The 25493-nt window shown below is 41.6% G+C and overlaps 1 protein-coding gene across 3 annotated transcripts in view; it reads right to left on the bottom strand.

Annotated features, from left to right (window-relative positions):
• nr1h5 (nuclear receptor subfamily 1, group H, member 5) overlaps window positions 1-25493 on the bottom strand; it is a 163609-nt gene that overhangs the window by 752 nt on the left and 137364 nt on the right. The window contains exons 2-10 of one of the 3 annotated variants that reach the window (XM_084014576.1): window positions 9029-9134; window positions 5845-5984; window positions 2311-2709; window positions 2045-2185; window positions 1807-1931; window positions 1086-1175; window positions 910-1006; window positions 257-373; window positions 58-147 (exon numbers count right to left, since the gene is read on the bottom strand). In XM_084014576.1, the coding sequence (XP_083870702.1) occupies window positions 58-147; window positions 257-373; window positions 910-1006; window positions 1086-1175; window positions 1807-1931; window positions 2045-2185; window positions 2311-2709; window positions 5845-5941 (1156 nt within the window). In that variant the 5' untranslated portion in view covers window positions 5942-5984; window positions 9029-9134. Of the gene's footprint in view, window positions 1-57; window positions 148-256; window positions 374-909; window positions 1007-1085; window positions 1176-1806; window positions 1932-2044; window positions 2186-2310; window positions 2710-5844; window positions 5985-9028; window positions 9956-25493 lie in introns of those variants that run through there. The other 2 variants (XM_084014577.1, XM_084014575.1) reach the window with 2 other exon arrangements.

The following is a 25493-nucleotide window of genomic DNA, read 5'->3' as shown; positions in this document are numbered from 1 at the left end:
TTTTCACATCCTGCAAAATCTCAGGTATTTTCTGAGTGAGTGTTTGTCTGGCTTCACCTGAATTGACCAGCGTTCTACTGTGGATGTTTTCCTTTGACTCTACGTTTCTCAGCCTGTTGTGTGTTGACATATTGAAAATCTGCAGACCTGATATAAGAGAACACATTCACAATTCACCTTTTATTCCTTTAATATGAAACTGAAGTTCATATTAACATCCAATGCTAGTATATATCATGTGTGTTGGTTTATCCACCTGGACTGGGACCTGTTGGGTTTTGGGAGAACTGCTGAGCTGAGAGCAGGAACATGACCTCCAGTGAAGAGACGGACAACAGGGAGCTCTGGTCAGAAAAATCCAGGAAGTCGAAACCTGTGAAGGAAACATCGTTACTTGTTTTTAAATAGGATATATGTGTACTTGATTGTTGCAGCATTGTGTATGAGTGATAGGTTGATCTAATTACAGAATTTGATGAATTTCTACTTTCTATTTACATGTTTTTTTCCTCGGTTATCATCACTCGCTCGACCCACTGACGACGATGATGGTTGGCAGTACGTACATCTATGCCATATTCTATTTGTGTATGTCCTTAAAACTACTCGACACTTCATCGTATGGGTTTTTAATAGTAATCAACTAACAAGTGCCTTTTGTCTATTTGGAAACCAAAAACAACAGCAGAGTTCCAACAGGAAGTCTTTGTTTGTATGTGATATCATGCATCATCAATCACACTGGATAAACCGTTTGAATCGCCACTTTGATCTCCTTTAGGTTTCCTTGTATTTTGGCCATGTATATGTAATACTACTACTAATAGTAACTAAAGACCAATTATTTATTTTATTCTCCGGTGAACACAGCAGAAAGCAGATAGAGTCACATATTCCCATCGATGTTACCTGGCACCGTCCTGGCAAACTGTAGCAGTCGTTGAAGGTGGGGTGATACATCATGACACAAGGCTTCCCCTTCTTCCGTACATGGCCACTCAAACAGCTGAGCAGACATAGACAAGAAACCATGAGTGAAACATTTTATTTGTAAGAACAACCCATGTTTCCACACGGTGACCTACCCGGCAGCGGCTGCTTTCCTGTGCCGTGTACAGTCGATGGGCCTCCACCATCCTGTCCACAATGTACTTCTGTTCTCGGCTTAAACTGGCCTGAAGCAGATGGAGGTCAACAACAAGGTTAAACCAGTATCAGGATTACTTTCCCACGTGAACACTACAGTAAGTGCATTTGGATGAAAGATAAATGTTGTCATGATATGAGTTTGAGGAGAGTTTGTTTAATTATCCAACCAGCTACATAATTAATGATTCATCCAATGAACCAACCAGAAACTAAAAGGATCAACCATCGATGGAGCCGGCCGACGCACCCAACCAATAAAACCACAGGCTGACCGAACAATATTCTACTTCAACCATCTCACAAACCAACTCACCAAGCTCTGAAACATACAATCAAACAACTACACTGTTCAACAACCAACCAAACCATTTCATTTTTCACTACTTACTCTTGTAATATTCGTATCATGACATGGTCAACGCCATGGGGTATGACAACATCATAATTTTATCATTTCATCATCCTGCTGAAACAGTTTGACACCATGGATATGTCCTTAAAACTCATACCATTGAATGTCACGGCAATCTATTAAATCCAAAAATGAGATATTTCAGTCTGGACCAAAATGATTCAATCAACAGACCAACACAACCTGCATGGCTAAAAAAAACACCATCCACTGAGTCAACCGCGGAGCCGAGCGGGTTCCTGTACCTGCCCAGGTATCCTGCTGGTAGAGCTGACCTTCCTGCTGTCTGTGTTCTCCTCTTCCTCTCGTCCTCTGCTTTTGCCACCTTTCCTCAGCCGTTTGGACTGGCACTGCACCTCGGTCAGAAGGCCTGACACAGAAAATGCATATTAAGACTCAAATCAGTTTAGTGCATCTTGTTTTCGGCGGTATATGTTACTCTCATCAACATTCTTCTTGTAGTGAGTTAAAGAGATGGCTTACACTCGGCCAGCATTCCCACAGCACGGCACTTCCTCAGCCGACAGTCTTGGCATTTCCTCCTCATGTACATGTCCATCTCACAGCCGCCGCCAGTCTTACAGTGATACACAGCCTTTTTAGTCACGCTACGCCTAAAGAAGCCTAAAAGTAAAGACGAAGAGAAATGGACCAGGGGAGGTTGAAAGAAAGCTTTATGAGATTACCTCTTAAAACTATTACAGCATTGGAGAAAGAATAAAAAGGCCAGATTGAAAAGAGAGAAATACCTTTGCATCCCTCACAGGTAAGAGCGTTGTAGTGATACCCGGATGCTTTATCTCCACACACCACACACAACTCTTCCTGACCTCTGCTCTTTGCTCCCGAGCCCACCCGTGCCCTCCGCTGCAGGGGAAGTCCTACCGCTCCCAGCCCCTGAGCCAGGACCCCGCAGTGGGGCTCCGGGCTGGGATCACAGGGGGCCTCCAGGCAATGAGGGCTGTAGTGGTACGGAGGATAGCAGGGCTGTGAGGAGGAAGAGGAGGAGGACGGAGAGGAGGTGGAGGAGGGCGGGGAGCCATAGAGGGAGAAGGGCAGGTTGGCTGGGCTGTACTGTTGCTGGCTGCAAGGGAGCAGCTGGAGGTCAGGGTCCTGGAGGGGGTAGCCCAGAGGGTCAGCCAGCATGTCTGAAATGGGAAAAGGTGGAAGTCCAGGGACCAAAATGTGTATTAATTGTGTTGTAGGGATATACATTTTAAAATGTGCTGTGTACACTTCAGTGTGGCTTTGTGATTTGTGATTTTGTGTTCAGTTTTCTTTGACTATACTAAAATACAAAAATTGTGAAACTTTGTCAAAGGATGCAAGTAGGGAATTCAGCCATTTAGATCTGACATTTAAAGGCCAAAAGAAAAATCAACATGGATCTTCTTGAAACACTGCCACTTCCTGGAAAAAAGTCCATCTTGTTTGCCCATTCTATAAAAAAAAACCTGTTTGTTTTTATAACTGACATCCCACTGGTTTATAAATATGACTAAAAGCATTATCCTTTTTATCTTGGTTTTGGTCCTATTTGGGAATGTGATGTTTACATTATTAATTTGGCTGTGCAGCAGGTATCCTTTCTTAAACCCATACTACACACATGCACACACAGCACAAAAAAAAAAAAAAAACAATGGCGGGAACATGTGCATTAGCAAGTGAGAAATGTGAATGAACATTTCAACCAGCACTTTTACGCTGCTCCAAAGTCAAAGAGCGTCATAGGAATGTGGTCTTACGTGACTCGTGTGACTTCACTGCTTTTATGGTTCTTGGGGGATATAATAAAAAGCTGAGAATGAGGCCTTATGAACTTGCTCAAACAGGATGCAGCTGAGAGCTCACAGTGCCATTTAGGATTTTCACGTTCCCTATTCCTGGATGCTTCGTTCACGCTGTAATGGCTGCGATGATGTTGTGACGGGCTGAAATTGTCTTTGAGTGTGGTTCAGCGGCTTGTGTTTTGCAAGTCCTAGCTCCTTTGAGAAAACATGTGCGGCCACTGGCAGCCTCTGAAGGAACAGCTGGACCCGTACGACTGGGACTGCTATGAGAGCCCACCCAACTGTCAGGAGTCTCAGGACTACCGGAAACAGACATTTAAAGGGCGAAACACGTTGCATGAGGATGAAGGCCAAAGTCAATCTGATTATTGGAAAATGCATAAAAAGCAGCTAAGGTCTCTAGTATGTCTGATCAGAGATGATGTCTGACCCTGATGATGCTGGCTGTCAGAGGCGCTGCAGCCCAAGGACCTGTGAGAAAGAGCCCTTATTTGACTTGACTGTTATAAGCTACTGTTTCCTCAAGCACGAGTTGGGATCTCCTGATAACATTTTTATATCGAGTATCTGCTGATACAGAGTCTGATCTATAGATCTATATATATATATATATATATCTATGTCCTTAGAGTTAGATGAGAAGATAACACTTGCTAAATATGAGAAAGTGGAAACAATTTCCCTGCTCTCTCTGATCCACCTAAACCCACATGCAATGGTGACGTCTGGTACTCGCGATACTTTGCCACGGCGAAGTCATCAGTTCAACTAACTGAAGATTGACGACTGATAGTCATCGAAATTAATTTGGAAGTTTTCATGACAAATGACAGTAGATGTAGAAAACTGGTGCATTTGGTTGATGGACAGCATTCGTCTGGCCGGGTAGGTCACTTGACCCCTCCTCACTCCTTCCTTTTGTCTTCTTTCGTTGTCTCTCCAGATGTTTCCTGTCTTCACCAGACTGACGGCGATGGTTTGGGGGGGTCCTTGGTTTCTCTGCATGTGACAGAGCTGTGGTCCGCACTGTTTGTAAACCATTTGAACACTGTCTAAACAGTCCTCAACGTCCTTTCCATCCCACGCACACTAGGGAGCCAAACACCACCAGCAAACTGCCCCCCCCCACCAACCCCCCGAGCGCCTTCTCCCCCCTACCCCTCTTCAGGGCAGGAGGAGAGACAACAGGGGGGATTTGTTAATGCTACACTTCAGCATAAATAGATCCCCCGATACAAACTCAGCCTCCCTGCGCGCCGTACATGAAGCGAGCCGGCTGAACTTCCTCAACATTCAGCTAACTCTCAAAGGCGGTAAATAAACGCTTTGTGTTCATTCATCAACGATGAGAGTGTAGTCGCATCTTTGTTGTCTGAAAACGTAATGCACGAATTACCTATTTACTTAAAGGAATGAATGGAATTCAGAGCATACGCACTGCCTCTGCATGGTTCTTGGCGTGGTGACGGCTGAGCCGGCGGCATGCAGGTAACGGTGCTAACAGCATGGACGGTGCAAACAGCATGGACGGTGCAAACAATGCCTAGATGAGTGCTGACAGAGCTAACCGTGTTTACCCGACTAGGAACCGGAGGACGGGCGCTGTGCTTCTGCAACAACGCTGTGGGTCACGACAGGGTTATCAGCAGCGGCCATTAGCTAGCTAGTGGGGCACAACAGAGACTAGCAAGTAGTACAGGGAAACTCGGATTACAACGCACACAGCGGGACTTCATTCTCTTCTGATTCTATATCTTGACTTTGCAAATACTTGTTTGCTGCTATATTGATGCTCTTAATTAAAAAAATTAGCATCTTTAAAAGCAGGTCTAAGTCACTATTTTACAAGTAATAATTACAGAATAATTTGTATGTGCAAACGGGATATTAGAGCAGAAGTGGTAGATTAGAAAAAAAACTATAAAAGTCAAAGCAGTCTGTTTTACAGACATTTTCATGGGAACTATGTTCTACAGAAGAAATAGTCCCTCCACAAAGGAAATGTATTTATTCTATATGTATTTACTTATTTATATATTATGTATTTATTCAATTAATTGTATTGGGGTGAAGTCTGATAAAATGATATAGCTCAAAAATGTTTAATGCAATGAATTCCAACAAAAGGATCTGCTGTAAGTGAGAAAAATGTGTTGAGCAATTTGGGTGACTTAACTTAACAGTAGAGCACAAAGTGTACCAGCTGTTTGTGCAGATTACAATCAGTGGAGCCAATGAGGCGACACAGAGTTATTTGAATTAATTTACCATTCACTGATAACACTGGAAGTGCTGTGCAAATAAAAAGTCACCACACATTCAAATCACATAAGACAAGCACACTCGTGTCTGACTATCGAGTCTGTCTGGAATTTATGCTTATATTGTTTTAGAGAACCAAAGAAAAAAAACAGAGGTAGAAGGAGAAGATGAAGTAAAAGGCAAAAGAAAAGAAAGTGAGAGGAGACAGAAGTGTCACTGTGGACTCACCGTAATACTGGAGCTGCTCCATTGAGTAGTAACCATCGGAGGCGGAGAGAAACCCCCCTGCCGAAAAGCTCATCTCCAACTCAGTCCACTCTCTCATCTGGACAGAAGTTCTACTCTCCAGCTAGTGATGTAGGATCTATCTTCACGCACACACATGCAAAGACATAAACACGCACGTAGAGACAATTACTCAGAGAATTCACACAGATATGAAGGATCTGGGAAGTGTGGAGACATTCCTCTATCCCCAGGATGCGTCCAGGTCTCTAAGCTGCCCAGGCTGATATCCCAGCCTATTTTTAAAAAGCAGAGGGGATGAGTGCAGCTGAGGCTCTTGGTCTGTGGTGCATGATGTGCTGGAGGAGGTCCTAACCGTCCCCGGGGGATAAATGAAAGGGACACCCAGGAAGGACAGGGATGGGACTGGGGTCCAAACAGCTGGACCTGGCCGGGACTTCACAGATCAGAAGACGGCCGGGATGGAGGGGAAGATAGAGACCTTATCCCTGGTGGGCAGAGTGATGGACATGCAACACTCATTGCATGTGCATACGTGTGTGTGTGTGTGTGTGTGTGTGTGTGTGTGTATTGAGGATTGGCCTGAATGGATACATCCCAGGGTGCAACAGCTAAGCAGGGAAAAGTGTTCTCAATTGAATATCGAATAAAGTAAGTTTTCCACGGACCAAATGTTGCTTGTGAAGCTGAATCTACTTAATGTGTGTGTGTGTGTGTGTGTGTGTGTGTGTGTGTGTGTGTGTGTGTGTGTGTGTGTGTGTGTGTGCGTGTCCATGTTTGTCCTCCAAGCCTTTGGGAGTGTGTTTACTTTGCTTTTGTTTACCGCTGTTCTGTTTGTGCTGAAGTTAATATTGGACAGCAGTTAGATTTAAGGGGCTCAGGGACCTCCGCCTCCCCAACACACAGTTAACCAGGCCGGGGCAGAGCAATGGGAGCCGAGGCCTGAACCGCCCCGAGGAGACAGCGGAGTGACCTCAACAATGGCCTGTAAATCTCTGAGCAGGGCCGTTTGACACGCTGCATGCTTACTGAGGATTAACGGCGTCCTCCCACCCGCATATCATCCCTTTCACTGGCTCATTATGGGAACCGACCAGCGGAGAGCAGAGGGTTAGGGGAGAGCCAGTAACGCTCACCGAAGCTGTAGCCTTCACCGGACTGATCACGATCGATTTCAGTGACAGATGACACAGGAATTTGGTTGCTAGCAACACAGTGGCTTTCCTTTGAAGATTGTGTCCAAAGGGTGAATTGGTACACATGTGATCACAGTCCACAGTGACAACACAGCTTCAATAGATTGTAATGTACAGCACCAACTAACAGAGAGCAAATGAATGGAACAAAGTGAATTGTCATAAACCTACAATAATAGTCCAGCTGTCAGAAACAGATTTCACGCCACAAGTCTTTACATAATATGAGACTAATAACTACATTGATAATATTACATTTACAGCGTTATGATTAGATAAAAGAACGTTCAAATATGCTTCACTGATTTAATATTGTAATTCTACAACTGATATTTGTGTCTACTCTATATCCCGTATACAGTGGTGCTTTGGGCTGAATGCTGAAACATCAGCATGATAGCCAAGCACGCAAACAATGACAATGCTAACATGCTTTTGTTTAGCAGGTAGAACGTTTGTTCACCATCTTAGTTAGTATGTTAGCATGCCAACATTTTCTAATACAGCTGAAACCTGACTGATGGCACTAGAGAGGAAAGTTTCATCCAGATCTCTTGGCAGTCCGTCCAATTATTGTTGCAATATTTCACTGAAAACCACAAATGTCCTATATATATAATAACAAAGTGACTCTCTGACCGACTTTGTTTTTATTTATTTATTTATTTATTTATTTTTACATGTTTTACTGCCCTTTTTCTTTCTGTTCTATGTTCTATTTCGTTTATGTACGCCATGAAATGCAAAAATAAGTAAAAAATAAAGTGTGAAAAAAAAACACAAATGTCAAATTCATAGTGGGACTAAGAAAGGATCACCAACGTCAGCAGGATTCATCCACTGGGAACCTTGAAGGCTTCTACCAACTTTCATGCAAATCCATCAAGTAGATGTTGAGACATTTCTCAGGATAAATGAAAACTTTGACCTGCTGCTGGCACAGGCATACCTTCCTTGACATTAACTCTAAATAGAGGCACGAATCCATTGCTTAAGAAGACATAGTCTGCTGTTATTTTGGAGTTGACATCAGTGTGTCACGTCCCAAACGATGAGGATGAGGCAAAACAAGCCCTCAGCCATTGCTCAAGCCGACCCTGACCTCTGAGGAATGGAAGGAGAGCAGGGAGAGGGCAGCAGCGCCGAGAGTGACACTAAACGATGGGGACGATATCCGAGAGCATGCAAATGTCGCCATGGATCTTTTGGAGGTGTCACACTGTTGGACACATTGTTGGACACTGGCCTGACGATGAGGGCTCACCCCATGGGAGAGGAGTATCACGAAAGGAAGAGGGAGGAGGAGGGAAAGTCTCTTAGGGCACGTTCACATCAAGCATGCATAGTTCAACTGGAGAAGTAGAGCGATGTGTAGCATTTCCACTTAAACAAAGCATACAGGGGAGAAAAGCAACACAGTCAACTTTCCCTCAAACAAAGTGATGGCATGTGTAAACCCCTGAACTCATTAGTCGGAATCACTCCTCTCTTTATCAGAGAGCTGCTGGCTGGTAGCTGCAGCTCGATAATGGCCCGGACTGTTTACTGATCCTCGCAGGAAACTGACACTTACATTAAAGTGGCCCCGGGGTTCGTGAGTAAAGTCCATAGCTTATGTCTGAGGGAGTTGTGGGGTATTTGGCTATCATGAGAAGAAATGTTAAACGGAAAATGTTAGTTGCGGATACTTGTATGATTTGATTGAAACCATTACTTCTGATTTGTTGAGGTTATTGAGATTCAAACGTTTTCCATGCAATCATATACATTGAATTCCTTATAAAAACAGACGCTAATGGGCCATGAACAAAGTGGCCATCATAAGTAACACCTGTTGTCTTAATCAGCTTCACAACGCAGGACAGTAACGTGCCAACCTTGAGGTCAAAGATCACTTAACAACATTGCGTCGGCTCATGAACAATTGTGTTTCTGTTGCGGTGGTGCTAGTGAGGAGTTAGTGGACTCACCGCTGATGGTGGGAGACTTCCTGCTGCACCGAGCGTCCCGACGTCCTCTCCCTTTGTCCAACTCTCTCTCACTTTCTGTAGTGTTGACTACAGCCCAGCCTCCATCCTTGCACACACACAATCAGACACACACACACAGAGTAAACAGACAGCTGCTCTTGATGTGTGTTTTAGCTTGACTTTCGGGAACCTTGACCAAAGATCTTCTTTTCCTGTCAGCGTCCTCTTGCAGAACAAAAGTCTGGCAGTGAGAAGAAGAAACTATACTTTGTCTGATATGGGGAATAATGAAAAAAGGATTTTTAACATAATGCATACTATGTCATGTCAATAGTGGGGATTTTTATAAAAACCTAAATTTACCACATTTCCCAGCACGGGGCCTTTTGGTTGCACTGAGGTTTTGGACTGGCAACTTCTGAGTCAGAAGGGACCCCGTCCCTGCCCTGCTTGTAGAAACTGGAATCATCTCATTAAGAAATTCCCAGTATGGAGTGTTTATAAACAGCCTCTTGTTCATCCCTTGTGATGGATGGATGCTCCCTATCACTGGCTCTTCCTGCTAACTCCCCAACCTCGCTTAACAATCTCTCTGCCACTGTTTCACAACCCTCCACCCTCATGTACACACACACACGCATTGAACCCATAATAGTTTCTATACTGACCTTGCTTCCTTGGTGGGTGGGCCCTTACTGTTATGAGTGTGTGTGATTGCATTACGTTGGATAGTGAGGGACAGTGTGTGCGTGCGTGGGTGGGTGTTATGAGGGAGGAGGGTGCAACTGAGAGGCCAGTGTGAATCTGCTAATGACAAAAAACAACACGGCTGTCAAGGCCTCCCAGGAGCAGGTCAAACACAGTCATCGGGGGTTGAGGTCAGCAAAGGCAAAGGGTCAAAAGCTCAATATCGGGACCAAGAGCAGGCCTTGAACTCGGCTGGGCTGAAAAAGTGGGAGGTGACGAGAGTAAACGGTATAGGGAAGAGCAGCCATTAGAGTAAAATTTTAAATTAACATTATTATGAAGGTAATCAGAAGAATCCTAAATGACTCCATCAACACTCAATATCCGCAGGATTCAGACTTTCCTCACAAAGGATGCAATGCAACTCCTGGTCCAAGCACTGGTCATCTCCCACCTTGACTACTGCAACTCTCTCCTGGCTGGATTCCCGGCCTCGGCGACTTAACCATTGCAGCGTATCCAGAACGCTGCAACACACCTCATCTTTAATCTACCCAAATTCTCCCATGTGACCCCCCTCCTCCGTGACCGCCACAGGCTCCCTGTTGCTGCATGCTTCCAATTCAAGACGATAGCACTGGCCTTCAGGGCCATCAATGGAATGGCACCCATCTACCTTCGCCGCTCAGCAAAGTCCCGACTCTTCTCTGTTCTGGCGCCTCAGTGGTGGAACGAACTCCGACCAATGTCAAGCCCCCCCCGCCCAAAAAAAGCACTTCTATGTTCTTACCTATAGCACTTTGATCATAACCAGGGTAGTTGCTAGGAATTCTGGGCCCCCTGAAAGAATATTGGTGTGGGCCCCTCTACCCATTCATTGCCACCTACTGGGGGCTGTGTGTGGGCCCTAGCGGGCTGTGGGCCCTTAGAATTGTCATCACCTTTCCCCCCTATACGACGGCACTGATCATAGCACTGTTGTTCTTAAGGTATGTTTGCTGAACAGCTACTACTTTACTCAGACGAGGACCTACACTTATTTATATTTTTAGCTCTTAATTTATCGGCAATATGTTGTGGTTTCTTTCTTTCAACAAATGCAGGGCTTGAAGCAGGAAAAAATCCTGTGCCTGAAAAATGTTTATGCTTTGGGGATTGTGCCCGCCCCCCGTGTTGAAGGATATCATTGTTTTTATTGCTTTAACTGTAAACTCACTTAGGTTTAAACTAACAATTATTCCCTCAATATTTGAGTAATCACAGGATATTAAAATATCAGCAGATTAAAGAAATGCCTGGGTGTCTGGGCTCAGGGGGAAGAAAATTCTGAACATCTGCAATCTAAATGAATTAATCTGGTGCACTTTGAGAGTATCAATCACGTATCACATCAAGAAGTTGGAATAACAATTTCAAAGTTTTTAATAATGAAATATGAGCATCTGAAAAACTAACATTCTTACATTGACATTAAATTAAAATAAATTAAATACAAAATAAATTAAATAAAATACAAAATAAAATCTTGTTTTTCCATAAAAACAGTTACACTTACAGTATCTCACAAAAGTGAGTACACCCCTCACATTTTTGTAAATATTCTATGATATCTTTTCATGGGACAACATTGAAGATATGACACTTTGACACAATGTAAAGTAGTCAGTGTACAGCTTGTATAACAGTGTAAATTTGCTGTCCCCTCAAAATAACTCAACACACAGCCATTTCTGTCTAAAACACTGGCATCAAAAGTGAGTACACCCCAAAGTGAAAATGTCCAAATTGTGCCCAAAGTGTACATTTTTTGTGTGGCTACCATTTTTTTCCAGCACTGCCTTAACTGTCTTGGACATGGAGTTCACTAGAGCTTCACAGGCCCACTGGAAACCTCTTCCACTCCTCCATGATGACATCACAGAGCTGGTGGATGTTAGACACCTTGTGCTCCTCCACCTTCCATGTGAGGATGCCCCACAGATGATCAATAGGGTTTTAGGTCTGGAGACATGCTTGGACAGTCCATCACCTTTATCCTCAGTGCTACTGCCCTGGGCCCAGTTTCTGAAGGGAGGGGATCATGCTCTGCTTCAGTATGTCACAGTACATGTTGGCGTTCATGGTTCCCTCAATAGACTGTCGTTTCACAAGTTGCCGGGCCATTGTGAAGGAGAGATCGTGTTCAGCTATAAATGCTGTCACACGGATCTTCTGTTCACACACACGGTCGGTCAATGATGTCTGTGGTACTTGTAGCCGTCGCTCCCGGTAAGGTGGATGTATGGGAGAGAGCACCCACTGAAGCTATGTGACCTGGGTCTGAAGCATGACAACTCAATACTTTTTTTCCGCTGCTGCCATACATTAGTATTCTGGAGCAAGGTACACAAAAACAAGCTCCTGGCTCCTTCAGCTTTTGGCACCAAGTACCATGAGGCTTCCCATCTGCTCCGGTTTCCTCAATCTAGCCCCAGCGCCACTTATTTTTAACGCCCACTTCCAATCTCGATGTTTCTCAACCTTTCTCAATATACCTGCTATCCATGTTGTAACTCCTCACCGCTCGCTAACGTCAGAGAGATATAAGAGTTACGACAGCTTTTGATGTTGCCGCCAGCGCGGTTACGTGGTTCATGTAGCTCCCGATAGTTCCAAACTAGGCTGCCGCTGTCATGTTCTTATGGGACGGACAGTAGTGAGCTTGCTTTTGAACGGTAAAATATTAAAAATAAACCGTACGAGGGAATTTACAACTGTTACTGAATTACTGTATGTATGTTTGCTTCAAGGTTTTATTTGTCACTCCAAATTGAAGATTAGCCTGCCCTACAGTAAAAATGGCATACAGAGTAAAGCAATAGGCCTATATTAAGCAGCAATATATATTTAAGCATCAATGATGTTCAATTAAGCCCACATTATAGTTTGAAACACCGCTTAGCTTAATGCTAACTTATAATGTAAAACCTCATAGACAGGCTAACAGAAATTAGCATCGCTATCGCCAGTTCGCGGCAATCGATAGCGATAGCAGTAAAGCTGCTAAAGGCCGTTTTATTATTTTGGCTTTAGTGCTGTTACAGTTTTATTATTTTTTCATGCCAGAAAGTCACAGTATAATCCAGTGCAGAGTCTGTGGGAGCCGTGACCGGGGCACCAGCGCCAGTCTACTGATCTGATCGCCCAGGGCCAACCTCCTTTGTCATCCCGGGGGAGAAAACGAGCCAAGTAACTTATCTGCACGCTTTTAGAGGTTTACCGCTGGCTGGTAACTGTTTTAGAGGTTTACCGCTGGCTGGTAACTGTGGCAGCCGCATTAGTTTGAATGAAAAGTGAGCAGGGCTGCCTCTGTTACATCAATCGCTCTGGCTACGTTGTCCGAGGTGCGGTGCCTGTAGAGTTGTGACTTTCACAAACGAAGCAAATCTATTGAACAGCTCTTTAACATGAACGATGGGAACAGAGTCGCAGTGGTGAGCCGTTCATTTTCTTTTTCGTTCTTTTTTTTTATTTTTTAAATTGCTGTCACGCTGACAGCATGCACACACAACCTCCTCCTCCTACTCCAAACTTTTTATTGTGCTACAATTAAAAAGGTGATACATGATGAACAAGTGAAAAAAGCTTTATTTACACTTCGACACATTGTATAAAAAAGATCCAAAATAGTGATCTCACTGTCAAAGCAGAGGGATATAGCACCACCTTGTGGAATGTTTACAATGAATGCAGATCAGACATTAAAAACATTTAAAATAATATTATAATATAAAAATATATCAAACTCAGATATATACTCAGACTTAGAAACTCCGATGTCTAGACTAGCTTCTTAAAAATGAATTAATATAAATGAGCCAGTCTTTTGAACAGCTCTTCAAGATCCGGCTCCCTTCAAAGAGCCATAAATCCCATTGCATCTCTAGGTGCCTGAAAACTTAAGGCCCGCCCTACTCTGCTCTGATTGGCTAGAACTCCTTGGTTACCTTGAGTACCGTAGTGGAACTATCAATTTAAACAATTGGTTACAGTTTGTTTTTTTTAATCATGTTGCAAAAAACACTTCACCAAAATATTGCTACGGAGGTCTTCAAGCCCTGCTTTATGCATCTTCTTTCAGCAGAGAAGCAGAGCAGAGCAGGAGCAGAGAAGCAGAGGGGTAATATTTTTAGGTAGGTTTTTTTTAACCCATGTATTGTATTGTTTCTGATGAATTTTTTCTTTTTTCATGCATGTTTGTATTTCTTTTTTTAACCTTTTTTTTCGTGCATTTTTGCGTTTCTTTTTTAACCTTTTTTTCTTTCGCATTGTTTTCTTTTTTTCATGCATTTTTGTATTTCTTTTTTAACCTAATTTTCTTTTGCATTCTTTCCTTTTTTCATGCATTTTTAAGTTTAAAAAAAAAAAAAAAGAAAACAATGCATAAAAACATAATACAAGAAATAGGTTTAAAAAAAAAACCTACAGAATGCATGAAAAAAAGAAATAAAATGCAAAATGAAAAAAGGTTAAAAAATGCATGAACATTTTTTATCACAAAACATAATACAATACATTGGTAAAAAAAAACCTACATTAAAAATGATTCTCCACTGCTTCTCTGCTCCTGCTCTGCTGCTCCTCTGCTATTCTCCTCTGCTCTGCTTCTCTGCTGAAAAAAGATGAAAAAAAAAAATACTTAATACAATATATATGTTAATGCATTTTTGTATGTATTTTTCAGTGGGTCTTTTTTAACATATGTATTGTATTATGCTTCTTTTTTCAGCAGAGAATCAGAGGAGGAGCAGAGCAGAGGAGAAGCAGAGGAGCAGTGCAGCTTCGCAGCTGAGCAGAGCAGGAGCAGAGAAGCAGAGGAGTAATATTTTTTAGGTATGTTTTTTTTTAACCCATGTATTGTATTATGTTGCTGATGCATTTTTTCTTTTATCATGCATGTTTGTACTTCTTTTTTTAACTTTTTTTTTGTGCATTTTTGTTTCGTTTTTAACCTTTTTTTTTCTTTTGCATCTTTTTCTTTTTCTTTTTTTCATGCATTATTTTTCGTTTTTAGGTAGGTTTCTTTTTTCTTTTTTTGTTTACATAATTGCATTACCGGTATGTATATTTTATGCATCTTTTTTCAGCAGAGAAGCAGAGCAGAGCAGGAGCAGAGCAGGGAAGCAGAGGAGTAGCATTTTTTATGTAAGTTCATTTTAAACTATATATTGTTTTGTTTTTTTATCCATTATTTTTTAATGCATGTTTGTAGTTATTTTTTTTACCTTTTTTCTTTTGCATTTTTTTCTTTTTGTCATGCATTTTTGTCGTTTTTTTACAGTTTTTATTTTACCTATGTATCACATTTTGTTTTTATGCAGTAATTTCTTTTTTATTAATGGATATTTGTATGCATTTTTAAGTATTTTTTCCATGTCATTTCATCAAATTACTGAAAATCTTCCCACCTGACCATCACAGAATTTCTTGAAAAAAATTCTAGTACAAAGACAAACTTGTTAATAGGACAAATACAAAATATTAGGTCTCTACTGTCAACAGTTTTCTCATGATACATCATTGAATGAAGGGTAGTTTAGACGGTTTTTGGCATCTTACTCTGAAAAAACATTTTAAACAGCAATATCTGGAAAACTATCTCACCTGTGGCCTTCAAATTTTCTACAGTGTATCTGTTACTAATAGCCTCCAGACATGGAGCGGTGTAGCTCAATGATAACCTAGGTAGGTACTTAAAAAGTGGCTTGTTGAAATGAAGTAGCAAATTTGAAGAGTGGCTGAGCTCCCATTTTTGCAGATAAAAGACTTCTATCACTTCTGCCTCTATCTCTGGTGTTAGCTTAAACATTCTACAAAATATGGTCTCTCTTAGATGATTAGTTTCACAGATATTAAGGCTCAAAAATGGAAGTAAACACATCTTTGCCCAACTTTAGAGTCACATTCCAAAAAACTGACAAGTATCAGGTCTAAACTTACTTCTTTTAAAAGATCATATTCTTGTTCAAATCATATTAAAAAATCAGGAGGGTGTTTTGCCTCAATTTGTCACTGTGATCTTTTAAAATCCTGATATTGGTGGGGTTTTTGTGGCCGTTTTTGGTACTGCATGTCCTAATAGTCTACTAGTAAACAGGGCAATTCAATTGTGTTTTTTACCATTTACCAAAGACTTACATGTGACTAAATGCTACTGATTAATTAAGCCTTACGGAAACATTAAAATGTAGCACAGTTGTAGTTACAAAGGCAATACGTCCTTGAATGTGGGTTGAACATGCTGAAAGCAGCTTTTAATGTCTTAAACCATGAACAAACATATAATAGCATAATATTGAAGACCGCACATTTTGTCATACTTTAAGTATATACACATACACACATATTACACAACCAAATCAAATAATAATCTTAATTTGAGCATAAAGATTTTACATTACAGTACAAAAGTCTCCAAAGTTTGATATTATTTAATATTTGATTTGGTTGTGTAATCTGTGTGTATGTATATACTTAAAGTATGGCAAAATGTACAGTCTTCAACATTATGCTATCATATGTTTATTATTTATTTTATATATATATATATATAGTGTTGGGAGTAACGCGTTACAAAAGTAATGCATTACTGTAATGCATTACGTTTTGCTGTAACGCGGTAATCTAAGGCATTACAAAAAAAAAACTGGTAATATTTTACTCGGTACAAATCTCAGTAACGCGGATCAACAGCTGAAGGGCGGCGGCGAGGCGGAGGCTGCACTTTTATGTCCGTTTCATAACGCTTTTGGTGCGTGTTTAAAACAGTAGGTTTACTTCAAAATGCGAACGTCAGACGCTGTCAGAGCGTTTATGAACAGTGTTTTAAGGCGGGCTCACACCGGACCGAAAATCGGCATCTTTGAGAGAGTCGGCGTCCGTGACATGAGTCTCCTTGGTGTGGTCGCTCGAATCGGCCCACGTCGGCGTTCATTTCAGCCGATTCAAATGTGTAATCCGCCATTCGAGTCGGTCATTCTTTTACCATTCTGATTGGTGGAGGCTAGCAGCTTGACCAGCGAATCAGTGAAGCCCGGAAGTGACGATGGTAAACATACCAGATAACCAATAGGCCTGTTTCGAATCAAGCATGCGCATGCATTTGCCTCGCAAAACAAGGCATTCTGGGAAAAAAACGTCACAAATGCTGGTGATAACTTCCCTTTGCGACATGTCACATGACTTTAAAAACTTGCGGTATCTCCAGGTACCTCCCTTCGCATGCTTTTCTCTGCAGATGGTCTGAAATAAGTGCGGACATAAGACACTCCCCTCAATGTTGCCCTAGTTGGTTAGAATTATCACGTGGTATTTCCCACGTGAGAAAATTCCTCAGCCTCCGTCAACAACGGGACTTCAAATGCCTCGGCTCGAGTTCGTCAGCGACGAAGAAAGCCAGCGCCACTGGGCAGGCCATATTCTTAGTGCAAAGTCCGTGAAGTTTCCCCTGGCGCGATAGTTTTTGTTATGTATACAATTATTAATAAAGTTTAAATAAAAATTTTTTTTAAAAAAAGTCCGTGAAGTGCACCTGTGTCCGACTTGACGTAGTGGGAACTTGGCGTGTTTATGACGAGTTCCGGCGGATCCTCTCAAGTCTTGTGCATGCATCGGCGCAAATGCATGCGATCCGAAACGCGCCCAGTGGAATCGAAGAAGGTGGTCTAGAGAGGACCGCCTACTTCCGGTTTTCGTGTTTTTTGGCCCACAATACAGATTAGCGCCGCCTGTTGTTTTGGAGACATTACATCTTGCGCAAGCGCGGAACGTATGGCGTCGGCTGTAATTCCGTAGGTGTGAACCGCCCATGTCGTTGTTCGAGTCGGCCATATTAAGTAGCCGACGCCGAATTTACCGACGCGAGTCGGGCAGTTCTTCCGGTGTGTACACAGCTTTAGAGCTCCCCTAAATGTCTCAGGTAGGCTTTCAGGTAATTTCGCTGCATGACACAGCGCCTTTCGGGTAATTAAAAAAGATGTACAGCAAAATCTGGAATGAAAAATGGCACTGTTATTTTATCCCCGAATCCCACTCATGAACACAATAACCAATATCAGTTAACGAGTCGTTTTCCGTTTTTAAAACAAATAACTGGATACGAGTCATTTTCCGTTTTTCGTTCCTTTAATTTGAAGCGAAAAACATCACATCCTGCTGTGTGATGAGCTGCATTGAACACAAGAAGATCTATTGAGAACAAAAAATCCATATTTCTTTTTATTTTGGCGAAAAGTAATGCAAAAGTAATGTAAAAGTAGTGTAATGCCTTACAATTCAAAGACAGTAATATTGTAATGTAACTAATTACTTTGAAATGACAGTAACAAGTAATAAATAATGCATTACGCTTTTGAAGTAACTTGCCCAACACTATATATATATATATATATATATATATAAATTTTATTTATTTATTTATCAGTAGCATTTAGTCACATTTAAATGTCTTTGGTAAATGGTAAAAAACACAATTGAATTGCCCTGCTGTGATGTTTACCAGTAGACTATTAGGACATGCAGTACCACAATCGACAAGTACCTACCATACTAGGTTATCATTGAGCTACACCCCTGATATTCCATGTCTGGAGGCTAATAGTAACAGATATACACTTTAAACTGTAAAAACTGTGATTGGGGTTAATTAATATTTACTAAATAAATAATAGTAACCTTTACATAATAAAAAGATTTTGTGCACTTTGGAATCACATTGAGCTGAATTCAACAAATGTGAATTATTTATTAATTGCATTTTACTCCGTTTTGTTTGAATAAAATCAGCTGTGAATCACTGAGTAGAATTTAATTGTATTTTATCAGTAAAGTAAAAGATGCAGAAAATTGATACATTTTACTCATTGGGAGTAGAGCATGACATTTTTCGGGAATTCACGCGGGTCACGTGATTCCCGTGGGATTCCCGCGGGATGGGAGTCAAAGTTTTATTAATCCCGTGATTGGGACGAGATGGGAATAAAAATCAACGGGAGCGGGCAGGAGCGGGAACGTCATTAATAGATGATGATTTTCAGCCGTGTTAAACAACCAAAAGGACAGACACGTCCATTTTTGTAGTCATCTTTCAGTGAGCCAAAACTATTTTGACTTGCTTTAGCCCTCGGGAGGTGTTCCAGGCATGCCCCACCGGGAGGAGACCCCGAGGAAGACCCAGGACACGCTGGAGTGACTATGTCACCCGGCTGGCCTGGGAACGTCTTGGGGTCCTCCCGGAGGAGCTAGGGGAAGTGTCCGGGGAGAGAGAAGTCTGGGCGTCCCTGCTCAGGCATCTGCCTCCGCGACCCGGCCCCGGATAAGTGGAAGACAATGGATGGATGGAACAGCTTCGCCTCCGCCCAAGGCATTTGCGCCACATGGACATCAGCGTTCCAGGACTGCCATTTTCCCAAAGGTGAGACCTGTTTAATTATTGTTAGTTTAGGGACAATTTATAATTATAGCAGTTGAACATCACTACTAAAGATGCCAGCTTTACTGCACTTTAAAGGGATAGTTCAGAATTTTGGACATAAGTCCTATTTTCCAAGTGAGCCGGTGTGTTCGAAAGGTCTGGAGACGTTTTCAAGAAATTTCATTCAGTTCTTCTAGTTACCGAGTTCGCTTATGCTATGGCTAGCGCAAGTAAATGGTTCTTAGCTAGACAGGCATTAAAAACAGTCTTGCCCACTCCACAGTGCACCCGAGGCAAATCCATTGTAACGGCAGACTATCGATGTACATATGTGTTGATAGAATGTTTGAAATAAAACTAACCTTGCATTTTTAAGGATTTATGTCTCAGCAGCAGCAACAGCGTGTCATACTTCCTAGTAGGCTATGGCAGCGGCGGAGTGATATCACCTAGCACTTATAAGTTACAGGTTCTATAATAGTTTGTTTACCTGCTGTCATTGCTACAGATGCAGAGTAGCCTGCAGTGCTAGTTTCTTCAATCTCACAGAAATGGACACTTTTGGAGAATATACTGAAACTTTTGAAGACTCTGATGAGGAGTTTTTTTCCACCCAAACCCAACCGTACCTGTACAGGCCTGAATATACAGAGGAAGAATTGCGCGAGAGGGATGCTCAAAGAGCAGAACGTGAACAAGCGTCTGTGGAGACCGAGATAGCCCCCGCTGGAGCTGAGAACCGGGACCGAACAAACGGAGACTGGTGGTGCCAGGAGGGAATCCCCCGCAACGTGTCCGAGGGTTTACGGGTCTACAGACGGAGCAGAGGTCCGGGTTCACGGTGCGTAATTGTGGGTTTGCGTGGCCGTGGGCTGACCGGTGTTTGCGTGAGGTCCAAGCGCTTTTCACCCAGGTCTGAGGGCATGAGTCCCGACAATTCGTCCCGGTTCGATTGCCTATTTATGGGCAGTATTTCGGGCTTAGAGTTTTGAGTCCGACGGAGTGTTCGCATGTGTGGATTCGCGGAGCCGCCCGCTGCCCGGTGTTGGTCTGCGGTCCAAGGGCTTTTCACCCAGCTCTGAGGGCACGAGGCCCGACTATTCGTTGGTGTTCATGTGTCTATTTACCGGAGGGAACCCCTGCAATGCGTCTGAGGGTTTACAGTTCTCCGGACGGAGCAGTGGTCCGGGTTCGCAGTGCGTAATTGTGGCTTCGCATGGCCGTGGGCTGCCCGGTGTTTGAGTGAGCTCCGAGGGCTTTTCAGACAGCCTTGGGGGTATAAGTGCCGACAGTTTGGCCCAGTTCGATTGCCTATTTACGGGCAGTATTTCGGGCGGCGCGTCTTAGAGTTTTGAGTCCGACGGAGCAAAGTAAAGTTCCGCTGCTGCTGAGAAACGAATTCCTCAAAAAATGGATGATTCATGCGATGCGAGGTTAGTTTTGTTTCAAATATTATTCTATCAACACAGATATGTACATCGACAGTCTAGTGTTTTAATTGATTTGCCTCGGGTGCACTGTGGAGTGGGCAAGACTGTTTTTAATGCCTGTCTAGCTAAGAACCATTGACTTGCGCTAGCCATAGCTTAAGCGAACTCGGCAACTAGAAGGACTGAATGAAATTTCTTGAAAACGTCTCCAGACGTCTCGAACACACCGGCTCACTTGGAAAATAGGTCTTATGTCCAAAATTCCGAACTATCCCTTCAAGTCCAAATTAAGCTAACTATATAACGCTAGTGAATTGAAGTCAGTCTTTGTTGTCTGGACTTAAAGCAAGGACTGAACAAGTGGTCAGTTCAATGTCACAATTCCATGTGACTTTCCCAAGTATAACGTTATACGTATATCATGCCCTATTGAGATACCAGCTACTTTTACATATTTTCCTGGCCACCGCCCTGCTGCCACCCCTCCCCCACCTTAACAAGCTAGCTAGCAAGTAGCAACCCACAGAGAAATGTAGGAACAAAATTATTTCTCGGAGGTGAGTAATTACCACTTTTACTGCATTCCGTGTTCTCAAGTAACGTTAGCCTAAATTGTACTCAAGTAACATTTTTTACTGAAGTAACAGTAAAATGCTGTTAACAGCAGTATACTTCTCTGCTTTCATACATTTTGAAAGAATAATCAGTCTGTTTTGTGTCATTACATTTTGAAACAAAGTGTGCTATTTCCTCATACTTTGTTTTTTAATTTGGAGATATTTTCATTAAAGTCTGTTAATGTGTTTTGTGGTTGGCTGATCCCATGTCTCACGCCATATTGGCCTGGCCTGTAAATAAATAAGAAGTAATTTAACGTTATGCAGGACTCTCAAGTCTCACACATTGGGCGTTTTATTAAGGAAAATGACAAACATAGTAACGCACAGTGACTTGGATAAGTTGGTTAACAGGTGACCAGCCTGTGTTAGTGAATGTCAAATAAGATATTCATCAATACACAAGTGCAAAGAAGAAATGAATCTATGTAGCAATGGATTGATTTCATTTCAAAAATGTAATTTACAAATATTTACATCTGTGACTCAGACCATCATCTTGATATCAGTGAATTGTTTTGATTTGTTGGTGAGCTGATTGGATCCTTTTAAACTTACCTGGCATGAAAATACGCAGATTTTTCTAAATACTGATGTAAATGTGGTGCATTACGTGTCAAAGCTATGACTGCCCCAGGTTTTCTTGTCCAAAGGGTTGGAAGCAATTTGGGAGATGTTCAATTAGGACCTTCTCCTTTGGCTGCACAGTCTGAAATATACAATGTTCTTACTATTTCAGGATTCTGATGAAGACGGTGTGTCGCAGGACCTTGCTAAGCAGAGTATGAAAATCTACATCAAGACTCATACGTCAGAGGGTCCCGACAACATTGGTATCGTGGTAGAGGGCAGCTCTGGGTACCTTTCCACGAGCTTGCTACATGCTCGTTGGGTTGGCATATGCACTTAATCTGGCCTATTTCAAGGAGCTCAGGTACACCTTTGAATGTGAGGAATTTAAATTTATAAAAAGGAAAGGACATGGTTGCTTGAGATTCAGTGCTGCAGGTGTTTGTTGAAAAAAAAGCTGTTCTTGTGATTCCACTGTGTACACCAGGGATGCAATTTGAGGAATTTGAATTTGCACAAATGAATAATGTGACTGTTGTGTGTACCATTTTAGCAAGTATTAGGAAGTAAGGCAAATGGAAGTCGGAAAACATTGTCCATATTTAAATTCACTAACAGGATAGACTTAGATCCTAAAAAGTCATCTATGCCAGTAATGACTGCAAGTGATGGGCAGAGGTCATAGGTCATTGTGCATGACACAACATGACACAACTTCATAAGTAGTCTGATGTAGCTAAATTTGTCAGGTAAAAAATAATTGTGGACAATTTAAGCCGATGATCTAGCACAGATTAAACACAATTGAATGATTGAACCTTTATCAAAACGAGTGACAAATAGATTGCCAGTATAATTGTATCCCTATTGTCCTCTTATGGTATATGTCATTGTTTCCTTATAGCCCCTCTTCTATTTTATTGTTGTATTTTGGTATTTTGCACTTGAAAAATGTTGGATAAACATGTTAGGACAAAGTTGCACAAATACATGTTTACCTGCTGTACTTTTTAAACATGATGATCTGTGACCCAATTTAAGTAAACTGTGGCACTAAGAAGGCATGATATTGGGTGGATCAGACAGAAAAATGATGGCAACAAAGTGACAATCAATATTGTTGAATAGATTTATAGTAACAATGTGCTAAAATATGAGTTGATATAATTTACTATATTTAGTGAATCTTCATCATTTTTTGCAGTAAACATAAATCAATTTCACCCAGATAATTATTAAATATTAATCAATTTCACACAGATATTTAATAAATATAAATTATTTTTGCTCAGATAATTAGTAAATATAAATCAATTTTCCTTCTGAAATTTATTTGGATTTACTAAATATTTTTGGGCTAATACAACTCATAATTTGGCGTGCTATTACTAAATCCAACACATTTTAACTGTGGCTTCTATTACCATGTACTTAATTTTTTGTTTAAATTTAGTTAATTTATTCAATACTTTTACTTTGTTGGCATAATTTTTTTACGTAACCATTGGTCACATATTTTAGGGTGTAGAAATTTTGAAGGCCATAGGTTAGATAGTTTTCCAGATATTGCTGTTTAAAGATGGCTTTTCAGAGTATGATGCCAAAAACCAACTAATACCCTTCATTCAATGATGTTTCATGAGAAGACAGTAGAGACCTAATATTTTGGATTTTTCCTATTAACAAGTGTGTCTTTGTACAAGATTTTTTACAAGACATTCTGAGATGGTCAGGTGGGAGGCATTTGATTAAATGACACGGAATTACCCATATTTTACTGTACAGTATATATCCAAAGGCGTTTTATTAAAAAATCCCACAGTGAAAATTCTGTAAGTTTTGGAGAAGATACCTGAGGTCAACTGAAATGTATCTGAAGTGAAATTATTCATTGGGAACAGACGGTTTAATTTTAATTAATTTTTAACTTGATGTAATATTTAGCTGCACAGTATTTATCCAAAGGCGTTTTATTAAGAAATCCCACAGTGAAAAATTCTGTAAGTTTGTGAGAAGATACCTGAAGTCTTGTAGAATGCACCTGAAGTGAAATTAGTAATTGGAAACAGGCGGCTTAATTTGAATTATTATTTTAAGATAATGTAATATTTTACTGCACAGGAAATATCCAAAAGGCATTTTATTCTGATATTACACAGTGAACAGTTATGTGAATATTATGCAATTAATCTTATTTCCGTATTTATCCTGTATAAGAGCCTGGGTGTGCAACACTTTATTCTGAAATCTTCCTTAATGTCAGCTCCTCTGAGCAGTTGCAATGAATTTACCATAATAATCACAATACGGGCGCATTACAAATTTCCCGGCGGCTGGTTTGACTTCGGAAAAACGAATGACGGCTCACTCGACCGCAGTCCGGTACGGGAACTTCCAAGCCGGGCGCGCGATCCCCGAAAGCGGCCTGGTTGGCGCAGCTGAGCCGGCACTGAGCCTTGACGCTGCGGACCGTAGCTTTGTTCCCGAGCGCTTTCTCCATGTTCAGGATCACGGTGAGCCAGTCCCCCTTGTAGTAGGCTTCCACCGCCGTGTCGAAGAGGAAGTCGTAGGGCTCCAGGGTCTGCGGGGCGCACTGGGGAAGGACGAGGCAGAAAACCAGCAGCGCATGACGAAGCGCCATGGTGGAGGAATGTCGGGGCTCCGCAGTGGGACGGGAGCCTGAACCGGAGACTGGAGGCCGGCAGAGAGATGTGCAACTTCGTGCTCCGACAGTAACTTGTCTGGAGGCGGAGTTTGCACAGTTGAGCCCCTCTAAACACCCCACCACCCTCAGTCATAGTTAGGCTATGCCATAATAAAGAACGGTCCAAATGTGTGTAGAATACTGTAAAATGCGCACAGCTGAACTAAAAAACAACCTAAAAAGTCATAAACATCATCGTCATCACTATCAGCTCTTCCTTCAACACCAAGCCATTTGTTTTAACTGGCTTCCACATCCATGTCCAAGAAAGGTAGTTGTATGCCAGGTATGGAGGACCATACACGACAAAACTGGCAGAGAAGGCGTGAAATAAATTAAAATGCAAATGTTTGAACGGCGGAGGATTGTTTAAAAATAAACCAGAATAGGGCAAGCATACTTCTAATCAATTTCACTGTGTGTACAGTGCACTTCTTAGTTTGAACACAAGATAGCGCTACTTCACTCCACAACTACTTCACTGATAGTCAATGATCACTCAGTTGATTAGGTATAAGGTATAATAAGGGGAAGTGTGTTCGATTAATTTGCAAGGATGAAAGAGTATACACATCTATAAATAAATGAATCAAATCTGATTGAGTGATTTTAGTCCACGAAAGAACGTGTGCAGGAAGTGGTTGTAAGGCTACACCATTGTCATGAGAGTCTCTCAGTTAAAGAAGATTATAACCCGCAAACTCAAAATGAGAGCAGAATGCACTCCATTGGGAATGTTGTCTGCTTTAGCCTCCCTCATGGCTTTCAGGTGTATCCAGATATAACAGACTAATAGATGAATAATAACTTGATTACTTCTTCCAGTTCTTGATTAAAATCTGCAAAAAGAGAAAAGCGTAAGAAGAAATCCAACTATTCCTGCATCAAATGGTTTTCTTCAGACAATTCAGTGACATTTATTCTTGTTATAACAAATGTGATCTGAATATGTCTATTGAATGTCTATTCCTGCCAGTAGAATATAATTGTACAATGTACATATTCT

The sequence above is a fragment of the Eutrigla gurnardus genome (assembly GCF_963514095.1).
Source record: "Eutrigla gurnardus genome assembly, chromosome: 8".
NCBI lineage: Eukaryota > Metazoa > Chordata > Actinopteri > Perciformes > Triglidae > Eutrigla > Eutrigla gurnardus.
This window is presented reverse-complemented; position numbering and strand designations above follow the sequence as displayed.